We start from the raw sequence: 26190 nt of genomic DNA on the forward strand, positions 1-26190 counted from the left end.
CCCTAAATATGACCGTAACGCCGGCACGCCGTCGCATTTACCTGCTACTGGCTTCAGAGTCCAGTCTCTCGAAGATGGACCGGCGAGACTGAGCGCCGATGTTACGCGGCAGAGTCTGCGACCTCACCAGCTCCCGCCTCCTCTCCACCACCTGCCCGAAGGGTCTGTCGCCGCTCACGTCTCCGTTTCTGCAGGACGGGTGGGCGATCAGAAAGGGTAAGAACGCATCTTCAACCGATCAGCAAATAAGGTTTCACGAGTCATCCGTCCACTCACCTGTCGTGCTGCGAAAGCCCCGAGTAGGTCACAGACTTAGCCGGGGCCGAGTTAGCTTTCTCTGCAGGACACAAACAGTCAGTGAGTCACATCGTAGAAGTCTCATTGAGGTTTCAACCAAGGACGGCATGAGTCTCACCTTGGAGACGCGGGGATCCCAGAGCTCTGATGGGTGTCGGAGCCCACGTGGACGATACTAACAGCCATAAAGAAGAAAAAGGAAATAGGATTGTTGTGAGTATATAGTTTCAAGATTTGAAGAATGGGCCAAAATCACACCTGAGCAATGCATGAGACTAGTCTCTCACACAGGAGGCGCCTTGAACCAACAAAGGCTTTCGCACCAAGTATTAAATACATTTCATTCAGCCTCTGTCATTCCATTTTATTACGCATAACTTAATTTCTGAATTTATTTGTTTGGTTTTCTTTGCATGTCTGGATTACTTGGGTTGTTACCAACATCTGGTGAAAATGTCATGTCAATAGCAAAATGGTGACGTGTTCAATACATATTGAGAATACTGCTTGGGAAAGTCGAGCAAATGAATCTGGAAAATGACTTATGCATTGATTGCATGTGATTGCAGGTCATACAAATTGACATAAGCCTTACTTATTAACTGAAAGCTAAGGCGAACAGTATTCTCTCATACAGACAGTGAATGCAGCTTCATCATAACTTCATAATACAAAAAACAAGATGTCACCTGGTTGAATTGGAGACTCCTCGATTGGTTGGATCTGGTTGGTGCTTGCAGCCGACTGGCCGGCGGCCGAGGCCTCAGAGACCGGCGAGGAACGGGAACCGCCGGGGCTGCTGGGAGAATCGGGGCCCTTCATGTCTGCCGTCTTGGTCGTGGCGGTGATGGGGAGGTGGGGCATCCTCATGGCGACGGGGGCCGTGTGCTCGTGCGGGAAGTCGTTGGGTGGCGACATTTTTCCGTGGACCAACTCCGGATGTTCTGGTTGTGCAAAAGGACGTGAAATGATCATACTGATGATGTGTTCTCTTCCAACAATGGTTTTTATGACCATGTGTAACGTTAAAAGGAGATCGCTCATACTAACAAACCCTCAGAGAATTATCGCCACACTCTACAGGTTGCGTGTTTTATCCTTTTTTAGCTCCTGGTTTTGGGTGTCCAGCCCCAAAAAAAGGAAACAGGAAAACGTAACAATAACGCTTTGGGGCACGCATTGTCAAACACCAGCCTCGTGGTGGAAGGTCCCGTGTTTGTTGGCCCCATCCAGCCCATCAAAAGTGGTCTTTGTTGAAATGTAATACCACTTCATTACATGGATTTGTTTAATTTGTGTCCCAAAAAAAAGGATCCTAATTGACTTTCTATTGGCATTAATTTCGAACTAAGCAAAATGTGTGTCCGTGTAAACAAAACCAATAGATGTGTGACTGTTTACACGACCTGCCATGATACCAAGCTGGGTGACAATATGTAGTTGATGCCCCGAGCGGCCAAGATAAGTAAATGCAGCTTTAACAAACTCAAACTCACACGTTTTATCCCGAAGTTGCTGACTTTCTGCTCCGATATTGTCCCGCTAAATACTGGTAAAAGTAGTACAACCACAGTCTCTGAACCACAGAAAAGACTCATTCAATAACTGCAACTACGATCATAATGAGGGGAACGCATCGGGAACGCATGAATGTCTTTATTTCAGGGCAACCTCTCACATCCAACGCAATCAACTACACCTTGAAATACTTTACCATATACAACTGCTTTCTACAGACTCAGTAGACAGCAACCATGACCTTCAAGCAACAGTCGGCTACCTGCGGCGGCGGCGTGTCCGTTCTCCAGGCCGGCGTGAGTCGGGGCGGGGTCCACCTCTATGGGCTCCTCTCGCTCAATACTCTGAAATACAGGCAATCATAGTGGATATTAGAGCCTTTTTTATTGCTTTTTAAAAAGGTGCATGAAGTCATATTTCACCTTCACTGGCGACCGGAGTTTATTTTTTCTTAGCCAGCAATTGAAGCACCAGCTGTGTGAAAATGTGTCTCAGCTCATGTCTACAAAACACTTTTCCTGCTTTAAACCCAATTTGAAATTCAACATTGTATTTTTTTTCTTCCCGCAACACACGGTTCTCTACTCAACCACGGACATTCAAGATGCCACACCCAGGACCAGTTGGCCAATCCTCATATTACCTGCCTCCATTGATAAAGACCACTTCTACGACGACAATGGAGGCCAACATTTAAAAGATACCAAACCCAGACTATCATTAGAAAAGGTAAAAATGTTGAAAGAGTGATGATTGAACACAGCATTGTGTGAATGATTCAAAGAGAGTCAGATTGTTTTATTTTGCAAAAAGATCTAACGTGTTTTGCTACTTCGTGTTTGTGGTTGCGTGAATTTTTGACAAAATGAGCCCCGTTTTTTCAAAGCAGTGTCGAAGCAATCATAAAACTGTAATAAATGTGGTACTAATCAGTTGTATCAATCGACGCCCGCAGTTCTTTTTGTTATTTTCACCCCTGTAGTGCCATTCACAAACCAATATGTTTGAGTCGGACCATCAAGTTCCTCTGGTTTAAAAAAAAGAAAAAATAGAAACCCAGATGTCCGCTGCTCATTGAGTCATTGTTTCTACTCATTCAGGTTTTGGACTCCTTCTCCAACATGTGGCCCTTTTTTGAAACGACTTCAGACAAAAAAAAGACCAAACCAACAACTACGGCAAGCCGCGAGGCGACTCGGAAACACTTCAAAGTCGGCCGGATAAAATGAGCCGATTGTTTGAGGGCTTCTCGCTCTGCCTCTCCTCCTCTGATAAGACCTTTGAGAAGTCTTTTGTTGTAAATCAGGCGCCGCCGCCACCGACGGTTCTCAAGAGACGGGAGAGCTGCCAAACTCCACCGCTGACCGCCGGCGTGATTGCGATCCGAGTTTTTATAAACGTCCAACATCGTCAGGTTCTTGGGTTCGCGTCTCAGTGTCTCTTTTTCCTCTCGCATTGGGAAACCAATCACCATCCGGAACGGATACCTCTTTCTCAAACTCTTAACCACATGGTGCCGCTGACCCGCATGGGTTCTGGGTCAAGCCGTCAGACCGATAGGCGGAGCAAATAGTGTGGCGATAGGCGGCCCCAACGCGTTTCCTCAAGGTCGGTATCAAACCACATGCCGTTTATTATCTATGTCGGTCTCAGACGTACCGAAACCCTCGGGCCTCCATGTTGGTGATCCTCAGCTCTTTGGCAACAAACACCACCGAACAGCTGGTTGTGTTTCAAACTCGGCTGCAATGGGGGAATTAAACAGGCGAGGTTGATTTCTTGTTTGACCTAGAACATTATTTCGCCACCGATGCATCAGCGCTGTGTTTAGATAACGTCGGCATGTTTGGAAGCAGAGAAGCTGCATCTGGTCCGCTCTTCTCCGCTGTCAGAGGACCCACAACATGAAGGGAAAGAGGACCTGACCATGCAGAAACACAACACTTCCCCGAGGTTAGCCTGAAATCCACTGAGGAGGACGGAAATGAAGAACATCTGATAGCATTGCATGGGAGTCAATGGAGCTGTCGGATGCTACGCTATGATTGGACAGTAAGATAATAAGCTCTCTTTACAGAAACAATATCAAATATTGAATTAGATAATAATCCACATACTTCATTGTGAACAGTTTGCATTGGATCTACTTTTTCTTGAAGTTATTGTTCAGTGTCATTATCACCACAGATACATTTCCATTTACCTCCATTGTTTTTGGTTGGATGCGCAAAATATCTTAAAACCTCTGCAATGAAAGAAACTTTTCTTTTTTTTTACAGCAAAAATATACAGTCTCTCTAGAGGGACAGAAACTTAAAGCCACCGCTGTATCCCCTCCAGTCTCTCACACACACATACACACACACACACACACACACACACACACACACACACACACAGTTTTTCGGCGAGATAGCACACTGCGCTTACTCGAGGAAATGACTGGGAGTAAATTTGTGTGTTTGGCTGAGCTCACCATATAGGAATGCTGGCGTTGTGTGTGTGTGTGTGTTTTTTTGTGTTTGTGGGGGTCACCCCCTCTTTTCACTCATAAAGAGGGGGTGACAAACCTAGAGTAAAAAAATGTATATGGTAGTCAACAGACGAGAGACAGATAATTTATTTCTATCTTATTTGAATTGTGACGTGAATTACATAAATGATGTTTGTCAATTTTCAAGATAATTTTGCAAGTTAAGAAAGTTCCAGTTTGATGTAGTATGGCCTGTTTTAACTCCAAATGGACCATAATTTACGAAATGAACATCATGCTATATTGAAGAAGACTTGAAACTAGAGATTGAGACATAAACTCATGTTTACAATGTTTACTGAGGGAATAAATCAAGAGAGAAGTAGAGTCATTTATATAGACTTCTATACAACCAGAGGAGTCACCCCCTGGTGGTCAGGAGAGAGAATGCAGCTTTAACACATGAAGCATAGACTTCTATACAACCAGAGGAGTCGCCCCCTGGTGGTCAGTAGAGAGAATGCAGCTTCAACACATGAAGCATATACTTCTATACAACCAGAGGAGTCACGAGAGATAATGCAGCTTTAACACATGACGCATAGACTTCTATACAACCAGAGGAGTCACACCATAGTGGTCAGGAGAGAGAATGCAGCTTTAACACATGAAGCATATACTTCTATACAACCAGAGGAGTCACTCCCTGGTGGTCAGGAGAGAGAATGCAGCTTTAACACATGAAGCATAGACTTCTATACAACCAGAGGAGTCACCCCCTGGTGGTCGATACAGAAAACACTGGTTTAAGACACTTCAGTATCGGCTTCACTCTGCAGAACCAGAGGTTGCCGCCCGGTGAAGACTTAACGTATGAAAAGGTGAGGAAGGCCCAGGGGAGCTGTTGCATATTGCATGATGGGAAATGAGGCAGAGGGACGTGGTAGCAAGGTGGACACAGCTGGCTATCCAGCAGGAGGAGGGAGACAAATTGCAGAATGTCTGGCTTCGGGGAAGGGGAGCTTTTCCCGGCTCAAGTGCTCAGATCATCAGACGTCCACAGTGGGTCAGAGGGGGGAAACGTGATAGCGGAGCTGCTGAGGTTCCTGTAAACTCTCTGGTATCTCATGGTCTTTTTTATTTGCTGGCAGAACACACTGGCACTTAACACTCTTAACACGGCACATATCACATTTACACAAACACCAACTGATACCTGCTGGATTTACTCTGCACCCGACGGACTGATCTGTTGTTTTGAGGATCAATCACCACTTTTACATGCATGCTTTATGATTCTATCCACCCTCTTCCCGTTAGTTTATGTGCTAAATGTGTGATTTTGAGACCATTTTGTGGAAAGAGAAATAAAAACAGAATTTCTCCCTCTTCTTATACTCACAACAGAACCAACTGAGACCGAACACGAGCTACGACTGGCGTCACATCGTAGTCAGGAAGCGCTCAAGTACATAGATCTGCCAGATGTCAATACTGCTGCGAGCAGCTGCCGCACAGCAAATATTTATACATTAAATAGGTGTGGATATATAAGTCTTCATCAGCCATGAAAACCTGTGTAAATATACTGCACAGCTGCTCCAGAAGGACTGCTATCTGCATCTGTTTGTCTTCTGAAATTGTGCGCTGTTATGCAACTGGACAAATGTTGACACGACAAGCAGATTGGTTAGCATGCTAGTGGATTGGTTAGCATGCTAGTGGATTGGTTAGCATGCTAGCAGTGACATCCAACGTGACAATCTTTGTATGAATCACAATGAAATTTGATTGAGGCGTTCATGTTTCCCCAACAGGATAAATAGCCATAACTTCAAACTTTTTTATTTAGCGCCAAAATGGATTTCGGTCAGAGAAATGCTTCCTGGATAATAAACTTAAAAATGTGATGAGTAGTATTTAAATACCAGAGTAGCCAAATACATCGTCACCTCAACCCTACAGCTTGAGCAGACGCACGTGTATTAAGTAAATGAGTACGTAAAATGTATTTATATAGCACATTTTACAGACAGTACACAAAGTGCTTGACAGGAGTAGAAAAAACAAACATTAACACAATGTGACCGTACAATGGGTCAATACCTTATAAGAAGTTATTAGAGTGTCGCTGCCTGTCGACAAGTTTCTAAAAGTAGAAACCATCGTACGAAGAGGACGCTTAAATAGAGTGAGTTGAGCTGTGAACCGTGTTTGTAGGTTTGATCCCATGATGGACATACAGGAGGTGTATTTACACCCCACGTCATCCTAATTTGTCCCTGACTCCTCTAAAGTAAATCAGATGAAGCTGATCGACCAGTTGTTTAGTCTGCGCTGCCGTCAGCAGCCGTCACCCTCTTGAACGCACCCTTAACCCATAAACAAGCCGATTCATAACAGACTCGGGTTGGAGTGACATAAGTGTAAGCGGACCAAAGCTCCCCGTTGCTTTCTGAAGGGAACAACAAATCCCTTCCTCCCCGAGAGTGCGTCATTGCATCGCGAGTGGAGGGAAATGTTTGGACGAAAACGAGTGAAACGGAGCAGGAATGTGGAGAGGCATCATAGCAAGGACAGAGGAGGAAGGAGAATGATGAAGAGGACGGTTTACTGGGCATCTCACCCTGCACTTAATGTGTAATCACACTGAGGTCAACGCTGGACAAGACTTTGCTTAATTGCCTGAATTACATTCTGGGGAAATGACCACTGGCAAGAATTTAGCCCTCGCTAAACAGGAAAAGATTAATAAAAATGTGTCCTAAACTGCTGTAGCTAACTCTTCCATGTGGAGTAAACCACAAAAAAACATGTCATGGGGCTGCCAACTTGTTTTGGTAATGTATTATTTTGCTTGTTATACTTTATCAAGAGTTAGCCTCAAGCTAACGGAAGTACACCATGTAAAATGGCGACATTTGTGCTTAATATGTCACATGTTCCCTCACAATCCTTTAAGTGAGTGTTTTCGTACTAAAACTAAAGATTCCCACTCTTAGACACAAAATTGCCTGTTTGCTTTTGGACAATGTGCTTAAATTGCCAAGATAAAATTCCGGCAATATGTCCACTGGCAAGAATTTAGCCTTCATCAAACAGGAAAAGATTAATACAAATGTGTCCTAAACAGCTGTAGCTACCTTTTCCATGTGGAGTAATACACACAAAACAAATTGTCATGGGGCTGCCAACTTGTATTGGTAATGTATTATTTTTGCTTTGTCATACTTTGCCAAGAGTTAGCTTCAAGCTAACGGAAGTACCACGCATTAAATGGTGACATTTGTGTTTAATATGTCACACGTCCCTTCACATTTTTTCCTCATACATCATAATGTATTGTAGCCAGAATCCTTTATGCAAGTGTTTTCGTACTAAAGCTAAAGATTCCCACTCTTAGACACAATATTGTCTGTTTGCTTTTGGGACAACGTGACCCGGGGAGAAACCCGTCTATTTAAACAGGAGGAGGTATGAGGGTGCTGCTGGCTGAGCGTCCTGTGTTTAGGCAGAGGATATTGTTAAGCTGTCAGAGGCGTCTTCATCACTGACACTTTAATAAAGACTTTGCAGGGGTGGAGGGGTGGAGGTGTGGACGGGACAACTTGGCTGCTGGAGGGTGAAAATGTGACGAGGGAACACTGTAGACTGCTGGGAAGCGCCGTATCAGAGCGGTCACAGGTTGTTGTGTTTGGCTTTGTGCTGCATGTTGAATTTAGAGATTAAGAGGGCCAACTCTTAGCTTTAAATAAAGGGTGTTTATCAAGTTTTTACTCTCATGATATAATCAAATATTTGAGGGTGCGTCTTTGCGACTGCATTAACGCTCATCTAGTCTGATGAGCGTTAATGGAGAGAGCAAATGATGCACATATATAATTAAAAAAAGACAAACTACTTGTATTTCATTTAGTTGGTTGGTTGGATCTGTTTCAACCACAGCCTTCCTCAGGTTAAAAGCCTTCCTCAGGTTAAAAGACTTCCTCAGGTTAAAAGACTTCCTCAGGTTAAAAGTGAAGAACACGCCTGGTATCAATCTTCTGAATTTCTAAAAAACGTTTCACATATTTTGTTGGTTCTTATTAATAATGTTTATACGTGGAAATCTTCGCACAGGAAATAAAAAATACTCCCATAGATTTCAGTGGAAATATACGTTTGACAGGAGACGGTTCAGCGTCTTTGGCGCCGTTAGCTTGCTACTAAAACGGGGAAAAGTCTAATCAATATTGTATGAAAACAGAAAATTTGAAGGACTGTACCCGGTTTGTCATGCAGAAGATTTACACCAATTTTAACTCCAGATTAAATTAATTTAAGTAATTCTTTAAAGACTGTATTTAAAAAAAAAAAACCTGTTGCAATACTTTTCATTTCCATAATGCTCTGCTAATGTTTTAGGAACATTTATTTCCCCTTCAGTCTGGACTTTACACACAAAAACACACTCGCGTATTGACGGTTCCCAATTTTTTGCCCTCATTTAATTTGCAAAACAAAACACGAAGATCGCCATCGAGACACGTGTGAGCAGTAATACCACGGCTGAATGAGGAGGCCGACGGTGTGCTACTCATTCTGAATCATCACAAACCTTGTGGACTGCCATATATCACTGCCAACTGCAATAAAAGACCAACAGTCAAATACACAGATAAAAAGAGAGCAGCAGTATAAAGCAGATGTAACACATGGAGAAAGAAACATGCTGGTTCGATCTTAAAGACGTCAACTGGGTTCAACTCAGCTAACCGGCTAACGGGGGACGACTCCTGCTCTGTAATTTCCTCCCGGGAGTCTACAGAGGAATCCTCTCCTCAAAACACCTGTTCTTCAAATACGCTTACTAGCAGCAGCCTGCAATTTCTCTGCGAAGAGAATCGCATGGAGTACCACTTTGGGCTGGGAGTGGAAAATGTGCCCAGCCTTTGAACCGAGAGGGTATAAAAAAACAACCTAATTGCAGGTGAGAAGCAACCGAACAGAGAAAAGTTGTCTTCATAAACACAGTGCTGCTGAATGCAGGTTACGGGCTAAAGCTGGTGAAAAGAGACATGTGTTGTGCTTTATTCTCTGCAAACCGCATCTGGAAACCAAAGAGTGCATTTGTGCTTTTATTAATTAATCAATGTTACAAGGATAGTGCACACCTTCTGAGGTGATTACAATCGGATGATTTTGAGGTCTGTTACGATCTGTTGCGCTCTCTTGTTTACGGGAACTTTTACACGGCGGTGAGAAGCTGTTAACCGTGTTAAGAACTTACAATACAAACAGTAACATCAGCGAAAAGTCTAGAATCTGGCGATACGATAGGGTGCATGAAGCAGGACTTACAGTTCAATATATCTCCATATCTTGCGATACTGTAAACAAGGAGATTTATTGCCGTTTTTTCAACTCAGGTTTTCAAAAAATTGGCAATCAGACCAGTTGCATCTACATTTATCTCTCCCTTCTAAGCTATCTGAGCCACTGCCACGAATGTTTGCTTGCAAGCTATTAATAAGAAAATCAAAACTGTTGAAAAAATTACGAAAAAACTCAAAAAACATAATACATTGATATTTGTTGTCTTTTTTGGTCTCGATCAACAACAATTATTGAACAAAATTCCTCTCCGGAGACTTTGGACACTCTTTCCTTTAGTTCTACCGCCTGACCAAAAGGAAAAACAGCATTATGTAAAACATTATGATCTTTCCCAATCACTTATGCAGCACTACCTGGCAAAAAAACTCAAATAAAGTCTATTTGGATTTGTGTTGTTGCTCAACTCCTCTCACTTTTATGTGTGATTCTGTTTTTTCAACGTCTCGCTCCAACATATGGCAGCAATAGAGAGACTCTCCCTGTCCTCCGTCCTCCTCTTGTTCCCAGCAGTGAGGAAGAGGAGGAGGGATGCTGACCTCTGGGAGGTCAGAGGTCATAACACAGTCTGTATCACCTCTTGCTTCACTCCCATCTCTAAGGAGAAGCCGACGCTGGACAGGTGATTTGTGTGCTTCGGTCCACGATTGATGTTCGTATATCTGACATCAGATACGGGAAAGAGTCCATGCAATGACTTCCTGATGTGTTTGTGTTCTCCAGGTTGGTTCTGACAACAGGGAGGTGGAACCACAAGGTATCTGAGAGCTGGACACCCGAGAGCTTTGGGAGAAGTTTCCTCTTCGAGGGCGTTGGAAATGTGGACGACTGATTTCAGTTCAGCTCACGATGTTTATTTTATTGATTAATTTACTTAAATATATATATAAATATTTATTTTATAAATATAAAGGTATATACATGTATATATATACCTTTATATTTATGAAATAAATAATATATATATAAATACATATATTTATATATATGTTCATATATTTATGTTTATATGTTTATATGTATATACATTTATATTTATAAAATAAATATGAGTATATACCTTTATATATATATATACATAAATATATATTTATATATATATAAACATATACATCAATATATATCTATGTATGTATATATAAATATATATTTATATAAATATATATTTATATATATAAATATATGTTCATCAATATTTATACAGTATATATAAATATATACATACATATATGTATGTATATATATAGAAATATAGATATTAATATTTATATATATATATATACATAGATATATATTTATGTATATATATATATAAATATAGTACCTTTATAGCAGAATCTTATGCATTTTCTCTCTTTTTCTTCACATCCTGGTTCTAATATTTCCACGCGCCATGTTGTAATGTTGAACTTGCCAGCTGAGTCTTATTTATGTACGAACCCTATTTTTCTATACTGTTATGTATTACTCAGTTTATGCCATTTCCCCGCAGGGCTCCTCATAAAGTTCCTTCTCGTGGTGGAAACATCTCCGTCAGTGTCCAGACCTCTGGAGAGTTCACTTCTGGACTTTCCCTCCTCTTGCTGATTGACAGGTAGATAAATTAACTCGAGGTCACGTTCTTACTTCAGGTGAACCCCCCCCCCAAAATGCTCAAAGCAGCGGTTACACGTGGGTCACCCTCCCGCGGCGGGACACTTAATGTCTGACGAAACTCCCGAAACTCCCGAGTCTCTCACCCGTGACCCGCAGAGAACCGTGTTACCCAACCTCTTTAAAATGTTCCTTAAAGTGCCTTCTGGGCATTATTCCCAAAAAAACACTGCAGCTAAATGACATTGTAAAGTATTCCCAAGAGGCAGCCGCTAAAGTCGACTTCCAGTAAGGCTTACTGGTTCCATCGAGCTCCCACCAGTCAGTTATTAACCTGTTTCCACGGAGACGATGACGGGAACACGGCCTATTGTCTGGAAGTCATTAAGAGAGCCAGGGGTAGCCGGGGAGCGGCCGCATACCTCCAGTAAACCCCCAGCATGTGTACGCACACACACACACACACACACACACACACATACTTCAGCTGTGCCTGCTGTCAGTTTATTTTCTTCTATACCATATATATATATATATATATATATATATATATATATATATATATAATATAAATCAGAAGATGCACTTTCAAATGGTTTGCATTGCCAAATTACTCGTGCAAATTGATAACAATAGTGTACTTCAAAAACCGTGGAACCAATTTTGGCAGATATTGCTATAAAAACTGTATAAATCACGAGCAAATATATTGATGTTGCACTTTAAATTAAACAACAGAGCATGGGCTACAAGAATCAGTCAGCCATTTAAAACACCGACTAAAATATCATAATCATAATTTTACACTTTGTTTTTTTAGTGTGTTTTTCATTCAGTAAATGTGTGTGCTTGTTCTTTTTTTACGGGAAAATATAGGTTGTTTTGAATAAAAAAAATAAAAAATCATAAAAAAGAAGAAACATGCTGTATTTGGATGTATTGAACACCATAAGTAATATACAAGTGAAATATATGGTTTGGTACATGCCAAAATGTGCCCAAATGCCCATTTTGGAGTCCTCATCTGAATGTTCTCTGTTCTAAACCCTCTCTGACTTTGTTCTGCTTCACTTTATCAAAGTCAACCTTTGCAGAGAGAATGTTCACATATTGTGTTATGATTTGGGTTAGAGAATGTTCACATATTGAGCTATGATTTGGGTTAGAGAATGTTCACATATTGAGTTATGATTTGGGTTAGAGTTGGACCTTACAGCGGCATCATTTCAAAGAAATAATCATCCTGAAAGTGATTTTTTTTCTAGGCGAACTTGAAACTTTAATTTATGTGTTGTGTGTCATCTTTATTTACTCATAACCAGTAACAATGTATGCTTATATTTACACATCTGAACACACAACTCACATTATACTCTTTTATTATAACACCAAAATTATTGAAATAGCCCTAGTGGTTGCAGAGATACACTCTTTTTTAGTTTGGGTAGTTTCCTAAAAATAGGTTGGTTTTCAAAAGGTTAAATATTTATTTAGTTTTTAACATAACTAAGTATTTTATCATCTTTATTAAACATAACTATCATCTTTCTGATTCAAAAGCCAGTTCATATATTTACCATTTTAGTAAATATTTGGAGCGTAAGGCTGTATTAATAGACACATAGTGGGTTTGGTGCCAGGAATCCAGTCTTAAAAGTAGCCGGGCTCTGAGGAGGAGATATTGGGGGAGGGGTAGAAAGGGCGAGGAAGGGGCCGCAGAGAGAGACGGGTGCACGATGGATGGATGGGTGCTGCTAGAGTACACACAGAGACCAGAGGGTGTGCGTCAACACTATCAGAGCCGGCTCGGCCTGGAGAGCCTCCACAGACGGGTGTAAATGTCAAGAGTCTTTGTCATGGAGATAAACAACACGACACCTTATGCTCTCTCCTCTCACTCAGTAAGGTATTTGGTAAAGGTTCAAGTTACCGTGAGGGACTTTTAGCTGGTCCTGAACCAGTCACAGTGCAGTCCTGGTCCTCTATTGACCTCAGTGTAGTCCTGGTCCTCTATAGTCACAGTCTAGTCCTGATCCTCTATAGACCTCAGTCTAGTCCTGGTCCTCTATAGACCTCAGTGTAGTCCTGGTCCTCTATAGTCTCAGTCTAGTCCTGGTCCTCTATAGACCTCAGTGTAGTCCTGGTCCTCTATAGTCACAGTCTAGTCCTGATCCTCTATAGACCTCAGTGTAGTCCTGGTCCTCTATAGTCTCAGTCTAGTCCTGGTCCTCTATAGACCTCAGTGTAGTCCTGGTCCTCTATAGTCACAGTCTAGTCCTGATCCTCTATAGACCTCAGTCTAGTCCTGGTCCTCTATAGACCTCAGTGTAGTCCTGGTCCTCTATAGTCTCAGTCTAGTCCTGGTCCTCTATAGTCACAGTCTAGTCCTGATCCTCTATAGACCTCAGTGTAGTCCTGGTCCTCTATAGTCACAGTCTAGTCCTGGTCCTCTATAGACCTCAGTGTAGTCCTGGTCTGATATAGACCTCAGTGTAGTCCTGGTCCTCTATAGACCTCAGTGTAGTCCTGGTCTGATATAGACCTCAGTCTAGTCCTGGTCCTCTATAGTCTCAGTCTAGTTCTGGTCCTGTATAGTCTCAGTCTAGTCCTGGTCCTCTATAGACCTCAGTCTAGTCCTGGTCCTCTATAGGCCTCAGTGTAGTCCTGGTCCTCTATACCTCAGTCTAGTCCTGGTCCTATATACCTCAGTGTAGTCCTGGTCCTCTATAAACCTCAGTCTAAAAATGAGAGGTTTTCTAAAGGGACCCTGGTGCTCAGAGACACTACCACTTTAGTCCACCGGGGTCGCCAGAATCAACACAACACAGTTCCTCGTAGTAACTTTAAAGACATAAAGTTACTTAAAAAAATTCATGAAACACAGCAAACTTCATTATAATTTGCCATAGTCATATGAGGCAGTTAAATGACTCCCTATGCTTCAGTAAAGCATTACAACCTTTCTGCAGGATATAATTGATTGGATGTGTTCCATCAAAAGCTGCTCATTACACAACTTCATCAGTGTTTGTCTTTCTTGCACCACACATTCCTGATGGTGCGACTGGAGCAGAACGTTAGCTCAAGCAGAACATTAAAGTCGCGCTCGAGTTAGCTGATTGATATCACATGCTGCTCTCATTAGCTGATCAGGAACATCCAATCACATGTATTGATCTGCAATGCTTTGCTGATTTAACTAATATTTAATGTTCATGCATTTACTTAAGAGTTTGGATGAAAGCTGGTGCCAAAAGCTACAGATAAAGGGTTAACCTTGAATAAACAAGGAAAAAAAAGAAATGTAGCTGGTTGGCTTACTGCAGCTAACGTTTATTTCTTGATACTGGCCTAAATGTGTTCTCTACAGTTATGTGCTGGGGTTACTTCTATACTTTTGTGCATATTAGGCCTCGAGATTCTACGTATCAATAAAACAGTTCAGCTCCTTCAGTGTTTAGGCAACAAAATAACCTGATTAAGTTTAAAATAACCTCAAAATACGGTCGTGTCGCAAATAAATCAACTTTGATTTTCACACAGGACAATAACAGCAGTCTCCTGGGTGAAAGTCCTGTTTTTTTTAGCCACCCATTCACCCTGATCTTCTCTGTATGCAGACGGTCGCTCCTTTTAACTACTTCACCTGTCCTGGCCCACGATTACGGGAGAAACGTACAAATTATAGTGCATTGTGTTCTTTATCGGGACGAAGTTACGCTACAAAAAAATGAACGTTCGGGTCTCGGAAACAAAACCACAACAACACTTTGGGACACGCAGTGTTTGTTGGACCCGTCCACTTCTTTCTAGATATGTAATCCTACGTTACTTGCTCTAACCTTAGCATAAATTTAATTTGTGTGTCCACCATTAAAAAGGATCCGAGGAGTTTTCGTTTACGACGCAACAAAAATGTCCGACTCGTATCCGCTTACGCAAAACTTGATTGAAATGTGTCACTATTTCACGAGAAATCTCCTCTAACTTAAACAGGGTTCATACACATTTTGACCAATGGACTTCCATGACTTTTCCATGACTTTAAACCAAAATATCATGGTTTTTAACCACATTTCCATGATTTAACCAAATTTCCATGACTTTTCCATGACAAACATTTAGTGAAATCTGGGTGTAAACAGTAAAAAGTGAGTAAATGTAGTATTTAAACTAACAATGAGAATACAAAGCATACAGTAAACCTTAAATGACTCAAATGAATGAGACAATAGTTTGATTAAAATAATAAACATTTATATAGATACCTGTATGTATGCCTGCTTATATTTTGAGTCTTTCTTTTAAAAGACCCACATGAAGAACACATGAATATAACACATTTACATGACTTTTCCAAAACCTTTGGGATTTTATTTTTTTCAAGGACTTTTCCAGACCTGGAAATAACCATTTAAACAATTCCATGAATTTTTCAGGTTTTTCATGACCGTAAGAACCCTGTTGAAGCCAAAGGAAGCTCTGTGAAGGTAAACGTGTGCAGCAGCAGCAGCCAGTAATCACAGTGCAATTCAGTTTGGACTTGGGATCTGCAGAGTTTAGAGCCCCGAACACACAATCTATCCATCACACTGTTCCCAGACTGAACGCTGCAGGGCTGAGCTGCTGCAGAGTGTGTGAGCAGAAGCAGATAGCATCGGGGTGAGGTTGGGTAACGTCGGTGGGAGATGGAGATAATGGGTAACGGGAGGGAACGGAGGGAGGCAAAGTACAACTTGTTGGAATTTGTAGCGACTCACACGGGCGGTTCTCGTACAGCGTTCGTAGCTATACTTACGAAAAGTAATGTGCTGTAATTTGTAGGTATCCCACGAAATCAAGTGCAGTGTAATCCACGTAATCACGAAGTAGACGGTATAAAAACTCCCAATAAAAAAAACATACAGGGCGGGCGGGAGTGGAGGTGGACGGGTAAAGAAAACAGTTCTTTAACACCAGGAGACGGCTGTTCGGGTCCCGTGTGGAACGAGAACCTATCACTTAATGTCAGATATTAAGTAATTCCTCTTCCGTAGGTAATTTAACCAAAAAAACAATATTTTCCTAAACCTAACTAAGTATTTCATCATCTTTATTAAATCTAACTAAGTATTTCATCATCTTTATTAAACATAACTACGTATTTGATCATCTTTATTGAACCTAACTTAGTATTTAACCATCTTTATTGAACATAACTAAATATTTCATCATTTTTATTAAACCCAACTAAGTATTTCACCATCTTTATTAAACATAATTAAGTATTTCATCGTCTTTATTGAACATAACTAAGTATTTCATCGTCTTTATTGAACATAACTTAGTATTTAACCATCTTTATTGAACATAACTAAGTATTTCATCATCTTTATTAAACCCAACTAAGTATTTAATCTTCTTTATTAAACATAATTAAGTATTTCATCATCTTTATTAAACATAACTAAGTATTTCATCTTCTTTCTGATCTAAATCAGAGCGTCTCGTAGCAGCTTTATTGTGAAAGGACTCATAGGTTTTCATAGTTTTGTACAATTGCTTTAAGAAATGAGACACGGGTGGAGACAATGTGGAGCTTCTGTCTGGCAGACGCGGCGTTATGAGTACAGATGTTTCTCAAAATTAAAACCACATTTCCTATAAATCCCGTCGCTTCCTGCTCTGCTTCTTCAACGCCGGCCACCACGACTAAAGCGTCTGCTCGGTGGCACCGCACTGACGACAGCAGGAAAACCTCAGACCACGTGCGCGGTAACGAGTCGCCGATGTCCAACCGCAACCGCCGCGTGCGACACCTTTCAGAGGAAGCTGGTGCGACGCCTCTACAGCCTGCACTTTGAGCCCCAGTACCAGAAAACACTCCCACGACTGCTCCAGAACTCAACTTTTTCACCTCTTACGCAACTTGTGATGCAAGCAAGTGCTGCGCGGAGCCATAAATCAAGCGCACCCAGTCTCCGGGTCGATAGGGAATCGTGAGTAACCGTCTAATCTGATCCGTTCATCTGCTGATGGACACAAACATGCGGAGGAAGAGGAATGTGGTATTCTCGGCGGTAGCGGTACAGGAGCGGTCCGGAAAGGTATTTGTTAGAGACGTGTGCCAGAGATATAGAAATAGAGAAATATAACGATAAAGAGGAAGAAATGTTACAGTCATAACCTCAGATACGGTAAAGCTCGTAACTGAGACTACATTTGTCGTCTAACGTATTAGTCCATAAAACTATTAATTAGTTTTAGTTTGGCCTGAAAAACAAACATTGGCATTATTGGTGTAAAACTGTTTCCCACAAACATAAATCTTAATTAAAGTTGCACTCCAGCATTATATTTTCAAAAGATTAAAGGACTCACAAAACACTGGAGCCTACATTTCCCACAATGCAACTCGGAACGAGAACGGTGAAAATTGAAGCGGCGGAAGAGGAGATATCCCGACTCTTCAGAGCGCCAAGCTCCAAAAAAACTGGAGCCTACATTTCCCACAATGCACCTCGATGGCATCGGTAAACGCCAACATCTCAGTTTTTTATAGAAAGGCTAAGCCCCGCCCCTTTCTGTGTGGTAAAGACTGTGTGGTACAAAACCACGAGATCCTCTTACTTGCTTCTTCCGGAGCTTTCAACCACGAGATACCTCACCACAAGATGGCCACCGTGTTGTCACATGACCAAAGGAATTACTCTGCTGATGAAGACGGTGAGATGTTGTTGAAAGTCATGGGAGAAAACTAATAAGTGGACCTTTAGTTGTTGTTTTTCTTCTTCTTTGATGTTATTTTATTTATTTTATTATATTTTACTGTCTTTTAAAATCAACCATTTATTTCTCTTTCTTTCTTACTCGCACTCGTATAACCAGAGTGACAATAATCATGTTGAAATGACTATTTTCTATCATTAAGGTCAGACTTTCTAAACCTCAAAGGTTTGTTGAGGTGAGACGAGCGGCGGAGAGGACGGGAGGAGTGAGTCAGACCGGAGGGTTGATGCCGGAATCCTTCACTCAATGTATTCCCAATGGAGCACGAGAACCCATGGAGGCGGCCGCCTTGGCCACTGTAATTGGCAACACCGCGTTGTCTGCTGACGTGAATGTGTGTGTGTGTGTGTGTGTGTGTGTGTGTGTGTGTGTGTGTGTGGCAAAGTGTGTGAGGAAGAGGAGACATTGTTGAGGAGGTTTAGGTCTTTGTCCTAATCCTAATCTTGACTAATTCCTGTTGCCCAGAACCATTAGAGGATAGAAAAGAGCCACCAGCTGCCTCTTTGCAGACCTCAAAAACCTTCCAGATGGGACACACACACACACACACACACACACACACACACACACACACACACACACACACACACACACACACACACACACACACACACACACACACACCATTAAACACACAGCTGGGTTTCAATTCAAGTATTTTTTATGCGAATTCCGATGTGCTGAATCAGAAACGTGGATCAGAGGCGGCGAAACATGACAACATTTCCCAAATATCGTGAATGTTTTTGTCAATAAAAGCCAAGTGAGCGGAATAAACCGACACACCTTTACACAACTTAACACACCTTTACACAACTTAACACACCTTTACACAACTTAACGAGCACAAAGTTTTTCATTGGATCCCAAGAGAAAGTACTCGTAATTCATCCAGATGCTAACAAGGTCATGCTGACGTGCTGCAGGTGTGTGTGTGTGTGTGTGTATGTGTGTTCGCGCAGGTATGTGTGTGTGTGTGTGTGCAGGTGTGTGTCCTGTTGAAACAGCTTGGCATGTCACGTGCAGGTGCACAGTAACAGCTGGAGAGCGGGCAGCTTTACCTTGAGAGGAGCCATTAACCGGCGGTGCGTCATGTCGATCGTTTGAGTCTCACAGCGGATTGTGAAATAGTCAGGAAATAATTATACAAGTAATATATTGGTTTTGTGTAGAGAGACACAAATTGTCAGGTTGTTTTTTGTGTCCCTCAGAACTTCTTTTTAGGGACGACATTATGTTTCAAAAGCAAAGTTAGGGTTTAGGCAACAAAACTGTTAAATTAGGTTTTAGGCCAAAAAACGTTAAGTTAGGTTAGGCAACAAAACTGTTAAGTTAGGTTTAGGCAACAAAACTGTTAAGTTAGGTTTAGGCCACAAAACTGTTAAGTTAAGTTTATGCAACAAAAACGTTAAGTTAGGTTTAGGCAACACAACTGTTCAGTTAGGTTTAGGCAACAAAACTGTTAAGTTAGGTTTAGGCAACAAAACTGTTAAGTTAGGTTTAGGCCACAACACCATTAAGTTAGGTTTAGGTCACAAAAATGTTAAGTTAGGTTTAAGCCACAAAACAGTTAAGTTAGGTTTAGACCACAAAACCGTTAAATTAGGTTTAGACCACAAAACAGTTAAGTTAGGTTTAGACCACAAAACCGTTAAATTAGGTTTAGACCACAAAACAGTTAAGTTAGGTTTAGACCACAAAACCGTTAAATTAGGTTTAGACCACAAAACTGTTAAATTAGGTTTAGGCCACAAAACTGTTAAGTTAAGTTTATGCAACAAAAATGTTAAGTTAGGTTTAAGCCACAAAACAGTTAAGTTAGGTTTAGGCTACAAAACCGTTAAATTAGGTTTAGACCACAAAACAGTTAAGTTAGGTTTAGACCACAAAACCGTTAAGTTTGGTTTAGGCTACAAAACAGTTAAGTTAGGTTTAGACCACAAAACAGTTAAGTTAGGTTTAGACCACAAAACCGTTAAGTTTGGTTTAGGCTACAAAACCGTTAAATTAGGTTTTAGGCCAAAAAACGTTAAGTTAGGCTTAGGCAACAAAACTGTTAAGTTAGGTTTAGGCCACAAAACTGTTAAGTTAAGTTTATGCAACAAAAACGTTAAGTTAGGTTTAGGCAACACAACCGCTAAGTTAGGTTTAGACAACAAAACTGTTAAGTTAGGTTTAGACAACAAAACTGTTAAGTTAGGTTTAGGCAACAAAACCGCTAAGTTAGGTTTAGGCCACAACACCATTAAGTTAGGTTTAGGTCACAAAAATGTTAAGTTAGGTTTAAGCCACAAAACCGTTAAATTAGGTTTAGACCACAAAACCGTTAAGTTAGGTTTAGACCACAAAACCGTTAAGTTTGGTTTAGGCTACAAAACAGTTAAGTTAGGTTTAGGCCACAAAACCGTTAAGTTACGTTTAGGCTACAAAACCGTTAAGTTAGGTTTAGGCAACAAAACTGCTAAGTTACGTTTAGGCTACAAAACAGTTAAGTTAGGTTTAGGCCACCAAACCGTTGAGTTAGGTTTAGGCAACCAAACCGTTGAGTTAGGTTTAGGAAAAACACCACAAACGTAAGCTTTAGGCAACAAAACGACATCAACTCTTTGGCACACACGGTGTTGAACACCTGTCTCGTGGTTGAAAGTCCCGTTTGTTCGATGGGACCGACCTGCTTCCCCTTCCCCCCCACCATAAGTGGTCTCAGTCTCTCTTTAAAACCTACGTCATCGGCTCTGACCGTTGCATAGTAACGTGGATAAGTTTAACGTGCGTGTTCACCTCGTAAAAGAATCCGAATTGACTCTCCATTGGCATTTAACTTTTCGTCCTGAGAGTCAGTTGTGTCCATGTTCGACAACCGCCAGATGCGTGACGTGACCATCGCACAACCTGCTGTGCTGCACAGACCGGTGAGGAAGTGGCCGGAAGAACAAGCTTTTAATTATGATTCCAACGGCAGCGCGTCAAAATCCCCCCCCAAAAAAACGAAGAAGCTAATTACCGCGACGTGAGCAGAGAAGCAACAAACAGTGGACCTTTGTGCGCCTACATCTCCCCGTGTTTTCTGGCGTTTGATCCGATGTGTGTGTCTGTGCAGCGGTGTGTGTGGCTGACAGCGGGGGATCTCCCACCGCAGACACACACGGAAACAAAGGTGCCCTTGTGTCGCTTAGCTCTGACCACATGATTTCACAGAAGATAACATTCCTCCGTTGTATCCGCCACATAGTTTGGTAATTAAAGATGCATGGCGCACAGATCATTTGCATAATGTGTGCGTGTGCATGCATGTGATTGTGAAACTATTTTGTGAGACTGATCTGTACCTGAATGTGTGCATGTGAACATATTGTGCAAGACCTTTTGATATTGAACACTCTGCTGTTGTTGCAGCACGAACCCTTTTGGAAAATCAGGACCTCAATATATTTAAAACTGGTTGCAAAAATGTGAAATATCACAATGTGAACGAGAGAATACAGAATACATATTCTAAAAATACATATATTAAAAAAGACAATCTCAATACTGGACTAATGGAACCCTAACCCCCTAACCCTAACCCTAACCCTGGAAATAAAGACCATTGTTTCCTGCCGTTCAAGTTCACCACTGTGGCTTTGAGGTACTTGTCAAGCAAAACAGTTTGACATGTGATTTCATGTCTGTGGTTTTACCGTTTACTTTTGGTAATAAATATAACCGCTGTTGATTGATCTGGTAGAAAACCCTCCAGGCTGACATACTGGCTGATATCAGACTATTAGTCCTCGCAAAGCAAGAAAAGGTTTGCCGGGAATTAAGGTAACACTGACTATTATATGCCCATGCTACGGTTCTAAAGAGTGAAGCTGACGCTTCATGTGTTAAAGCTCCATTCTCTCCTGACCACCAGGGGTGACTCCTCTGGTTGTATAGAAGTATATGCTTCATGTGTTAAAGCTCCATTCTCTCCTGACCACCAGGGGTGACTCCTCTGGTTGTATAGAAGTATATGCTTCATGTGTTAAAGCTCCATTCTCTCCTGACCACCAGGGGTGACTCCTCTGGTTGTATAGAAGTATATGCTTCATGTGTTAAAGCTCCATTCTCTCCTGACCACCAGGGGTGACTCCTCTGGTTGTATAGAAGTATATGCTTCATGTGTTAAAGCTGCATTCTCTCTACTGACTACCAGGGAGCGACTCCTCTGGTTGTATAGAAGTAAAAGTTTAATACGCGTCATGTAAACAGAATATTCTGTTTGGATGTTCCAACTTTTTTCGAATGGCGCGTTTTCCGATTACGACGTGTGACATTCTGATAATATTCAGGTTTTAAGAGCATTCTTTGGACACGTATACAGCGCATTCAGGATATGCGTCTTGTTTTTTACAGCAATTTGCAACACATAGTAGTTATACACAAACCAACGGCCAACAGTTTCTTGTCGGAAGGAGAAACAAACCTACTTTTAAACATTAGGAAGGACATGGGTATATGTTTGTACAAACAAAAACACAGTTGGTGTCTCCATTACATTGCTTGTCAACTCAAGAAGACATATTGTGATGGAAACAGTGTGTTTGGCCTCTTTTGGGCTTAAAAGCTCTTGTTTTGAACAACAATAAACAATGCAAGGCTGCTAAAGGACTTTCTTTCCTTCCTTCTTGCCAATATCACAATTCCTGCGGTCCCTGAATGCTTACAAACACAGCAACACTGCATGTATATTCAGTCACCTGAGGACGGGACAGAAAGAAACTGCACGCTCATCATCTGCTGTATGTAGTGATGCGGGGACCACGGAGTATATAGAGGTCAGCAGATTCTCTTTTTGGTGTCATCAGAGTCGAGCTGAAGGAGCTACTGTACAAGGTCGAGCAGCATCCCGAGGTGACAGGGAATCATTACAGGGATAATAAACGAGTCCTGAAACACAGACACGGGCCATCTGGTCACCATCTGATGCACTCATTCAACATAATGTAACCCAGACACACACGAAAATACATCCAACTGTGACGCAACCCAGAAAAAGAAGCTTCTTTTTTAAATATATCTATTCAGTAAAGTTTATAAAAGGTTTCACAAGAACGGCGGCTGGAAATCTTTTCAAAGCGGAACCCTGTAATCGTTGACGTGAAGCTCAATGTTTCCTCAAAAGCTGGACAGGAGGATGACAGCGCTAACGACTACCCGCGGCCCACATTTCACAATGCTGACTTCACATATTTGACTCGGCACTGAAAAGCCACGAGACCGCACTGACCTCACCTCCCAGGAGCCCGGCGGACTCGTGTTACCGCTCTTCATAAATCCTTAAAAGCCTCCTGGCCGGCGGCTATTGTGCGACCGCAGTGACACAGCCGAGCGACTCGTATGACAACAAACCACGCGGCCGCAACGCAGCGGCGCTTCAGTCAAACGCCAAACTCAGGGCTCTTCACCGCAGCGGCCCTGTAGTTTCCCAACAAGGAAAATGACCTCGTAATTCACGGGATCGGCCCACCTCTCCTGCTATTGTATATTACATTTCCATCACTGCTACAGAGTTAAGTGGCAGGTCGGTACTTGTGCGTCCCAGGAGGACACGGGCTACAAATTGGATGAGCGTCCTTGAGACTTGAGATGTCGACAGTTCTTGTGAAACAGCGGATTTTAAACCAGGGGTACTTGTACCTCGAGCTAAAAGTTTAAATAATTGAGAGTAATAAGCTAAAATAAAAAAAATATTGGTTGAAATTGTTGGCTAAAAATACATTCAGTATACAATCAGCAGCTAGCGTAGCATAGATGTGCTAACGCTACTTAATGATGTGCTAACATATTCTGCTAATGTTAGCTCCGATGAATGGAAGATACCATATTAGGACTGAGAAGGTGTGATGTAAGACGCCGGATACGTCTCTGTAGAGACCTGTCAATCACCTTGTAGCCCCGCCCCTAAAGCGTCCCCTGCTTTATGGTCTGTTTGACTCTAAATGACCATAATTTACTAAATGAACATCATGCTGTATTGAAGAAGACTTGAAACTAGAGATTGGAATTGGGAAGAATTGGGAATGAGTCATTTATATATACTTCTATACAACCAGAGGAGTTGCCACCTGGTGGTCAGTAGAGAGAATGCAGCTTTAACACATGAAGCATAGACTTCTTTACAACCAGAGGAGTTGCCACCTAGTGGTCAGTAGAGACAATGCAGCTTTAACACTTGAAGCATATACTTCTATACAACCAGAGGAGTTGCCACCTAGTGGTCAGTAGAGACAATGCAGCTTTAACACTTGAAGCATATACTTCTATACAACCAGAGGAGGTGATGTTCAGGAGAGAGAATGCAAGTTTAAGACACTTCCGCATCGGCTTCACCTGACTACATCAGACCAATAGCACCGCTGTATAGGGACCTCTAATGAAAACCTCCACCGTCTCTCCTCTCCCAGCATGCAGTGGGCTACTCACGTTAGTCTTGCTGGACACGGCGAATGTGGCTCGGCTGGAGAAGCGAGCGGAGGGGCTGCTGCCCGTCACCACGGAGGAGACTCTGGAGCCCACGGGAGGACTGCTGGAGCTCGGGGAGGATGAGAAGGAGACGGGCGGGGACGCCGGACCGGACTGGGTCCCGAGGCCGCCGTAGGACTGGACCTGACCCCCCAGGCTGCAGGACTGGACCTGACCCCCCAGGCTGCAGGACTGGACCTGACCCCCCAGGCTGCAGGACTGGACCTGACCCCCCAGGCTGCAGGACTGGACCTGACCCCCCAGGCTGCAGGACTGCATGTGGAGGAGAGCCTGGCTCTGAGTGTGAGCCTCACCTTTACCGTAGATCACCTCTCTTATCTCCTGAATGTCGCTGAGGTGATTCTTGTGATTCTGACCGCCGTGGTGGCTGCTGCTGCTGTTGTTGTTGTTGAAGGCGCTCCGGTCGCTCGCCATCCCGCTCAGGAGCTCCACCTGCAGGGTGAGCGCCTCCAGCTGACCCCGGAGCTGCCGGTTCTCCTGCTGCAGCTGAGCCACGGCTCGTCCGAGGGGCCCGTCCGGGCCCGCCGTCTCCTCCAGCCGGCGCTCCATGCCCAGCTTGAAGGCGCTGACGTCCACGTGGATCTCCCTGATGGCGTCCCGCAGGGTGTTCTCGTAGCGGGCCAGCGCCGCGCACACCGTCTCGCCCTCCGGGTGACACGGCTCTCCCATCTCAGCCAGGGTCGGGGCTTCCATCCTTCTCCAGACGACCTCCGGCGTCCGAGAGGGAGATCCTCCTCCGAAAGCGGGTCGGGGAGGTGAAAGGTCGGGTCTGTTTTATCCCTAATCCTTCAGCTCCAGCTGTCAATTAGCTCGTCAGGTCCAGATGTCTCACTCTTTTCTGAAAGAACAAAAATGAAAAGACCGAACGGCTGTCAAACTCTTTTAAAGATCCCACACACACAAAATGAAATGAAAGAAAGAGAAGCGGCTACAGTGCAACATTTTCATTTGTGCTGAAATGAACAATTGAAGGAGAAAGCGAGCATCTTTTTTCCAGCCAGCTAAGCTTCAGAACTGCCATAAAAACCCAGCGGTGAGGTAATCTTCACTCACCTCCTTCGCTCTGCAGAGTTTCCCTCAAGCGCCGAACAGCTGTATGAGTGTGTGTGAGCGGAGTGTGAGAGTGTGTGTGAGCGGAGTGTGAGAGTGTGTGTGAGCTCTGTGCTGCCGGCGCTCTCTGGTTTGTTTAAACTCTCAGGTCGATCACTCCTCTCTCTCTCTCTCTCTCTTTCTCTCTCTCTCTCTCTCTTCTGGCCCGGAGGAGGGAGGAGAGAAAGGGAGGAGGTGGGAGTGAAGAAACAACATGGAAAGAGTAGTAAATGTGAGGAGGAGGAAGAGGAGGATGAGGAGGAAGGAGGAGGAGGAAGGAGGCGGGGCTTTTAGAGCCATGCGTTGTGTAAACTGTGTGAAGGAGAACTCCTCGTCTCTCTCTCCACCTCCTCCTCTCCTCCTCTCCTCCTCTCCTTTCCCTGCTGCAGTGTTTCTCTCGTCCCGTTCTTTTCCCATTATTGGGAAAAAGAAATACACGACTAAACACGGGATCATAACCTGATTAGTGTCAATGGAGGTAATTCATAACAGGATTAAGATTTTAACAAGAAAGAGAACACGAGTAAAGTGTTGAAGACAAATAGAAGCTCAACGTGTAGCAAACAGAC

General features: G+C 42.7%; 1 protein-coding gene across 1 annotated transcript in view; it reads right to left on the reverse strand.

Annotated features, from left to right (window-relative positions):
- Positions 1-25696, reverse strand: part of smtnl (smoothelin, like) — a 30308-nt gene extending 4612 nt beyond the window's left edge. The window contains exons 1-7 of the mRNA XM_079224831.1: positions 25586-25696; positions 24473-25370; positions 2078-2159; positions 987-1241; positions 416-472; positions 277-337; positions 42-188 (exon numbers count right to left, since the gene is read on the reverse strand). Of these exons, the coding sequence (XP_079080957.1) occupies positions 42-188; positions 277-337; positions 416-472; positions 987-1241; positions 2078-2159; positions 24473-25225 (1355 nt within the window). The 5' untranslated portion in view covers positions 25226-25370; positions 25586-25696. The remainder of the gene's footprint in view (positions 1-41; positions 189-276; positions 338-415; positions 473-986; positions 1242-2077; positions 2160-24472; positions 25371-25585) is intronic.
- Between the last annotated feature and the right edge of the window lie 494 nt (positions 25697-26190).

The sequence above is a fragment of the Taurulus bubalis genome, assembly GCF_910589615.1.
Source record: "Taurulus bubalis genome assembly, chromosome: 10".
Taxonomy (NCBI): domain Eukaryota; kingdom Metazoa; phylum Chordata; class Actinopteri; order Perciformes; family Cottidae; genus Taurulus; species Taurulus bubalis.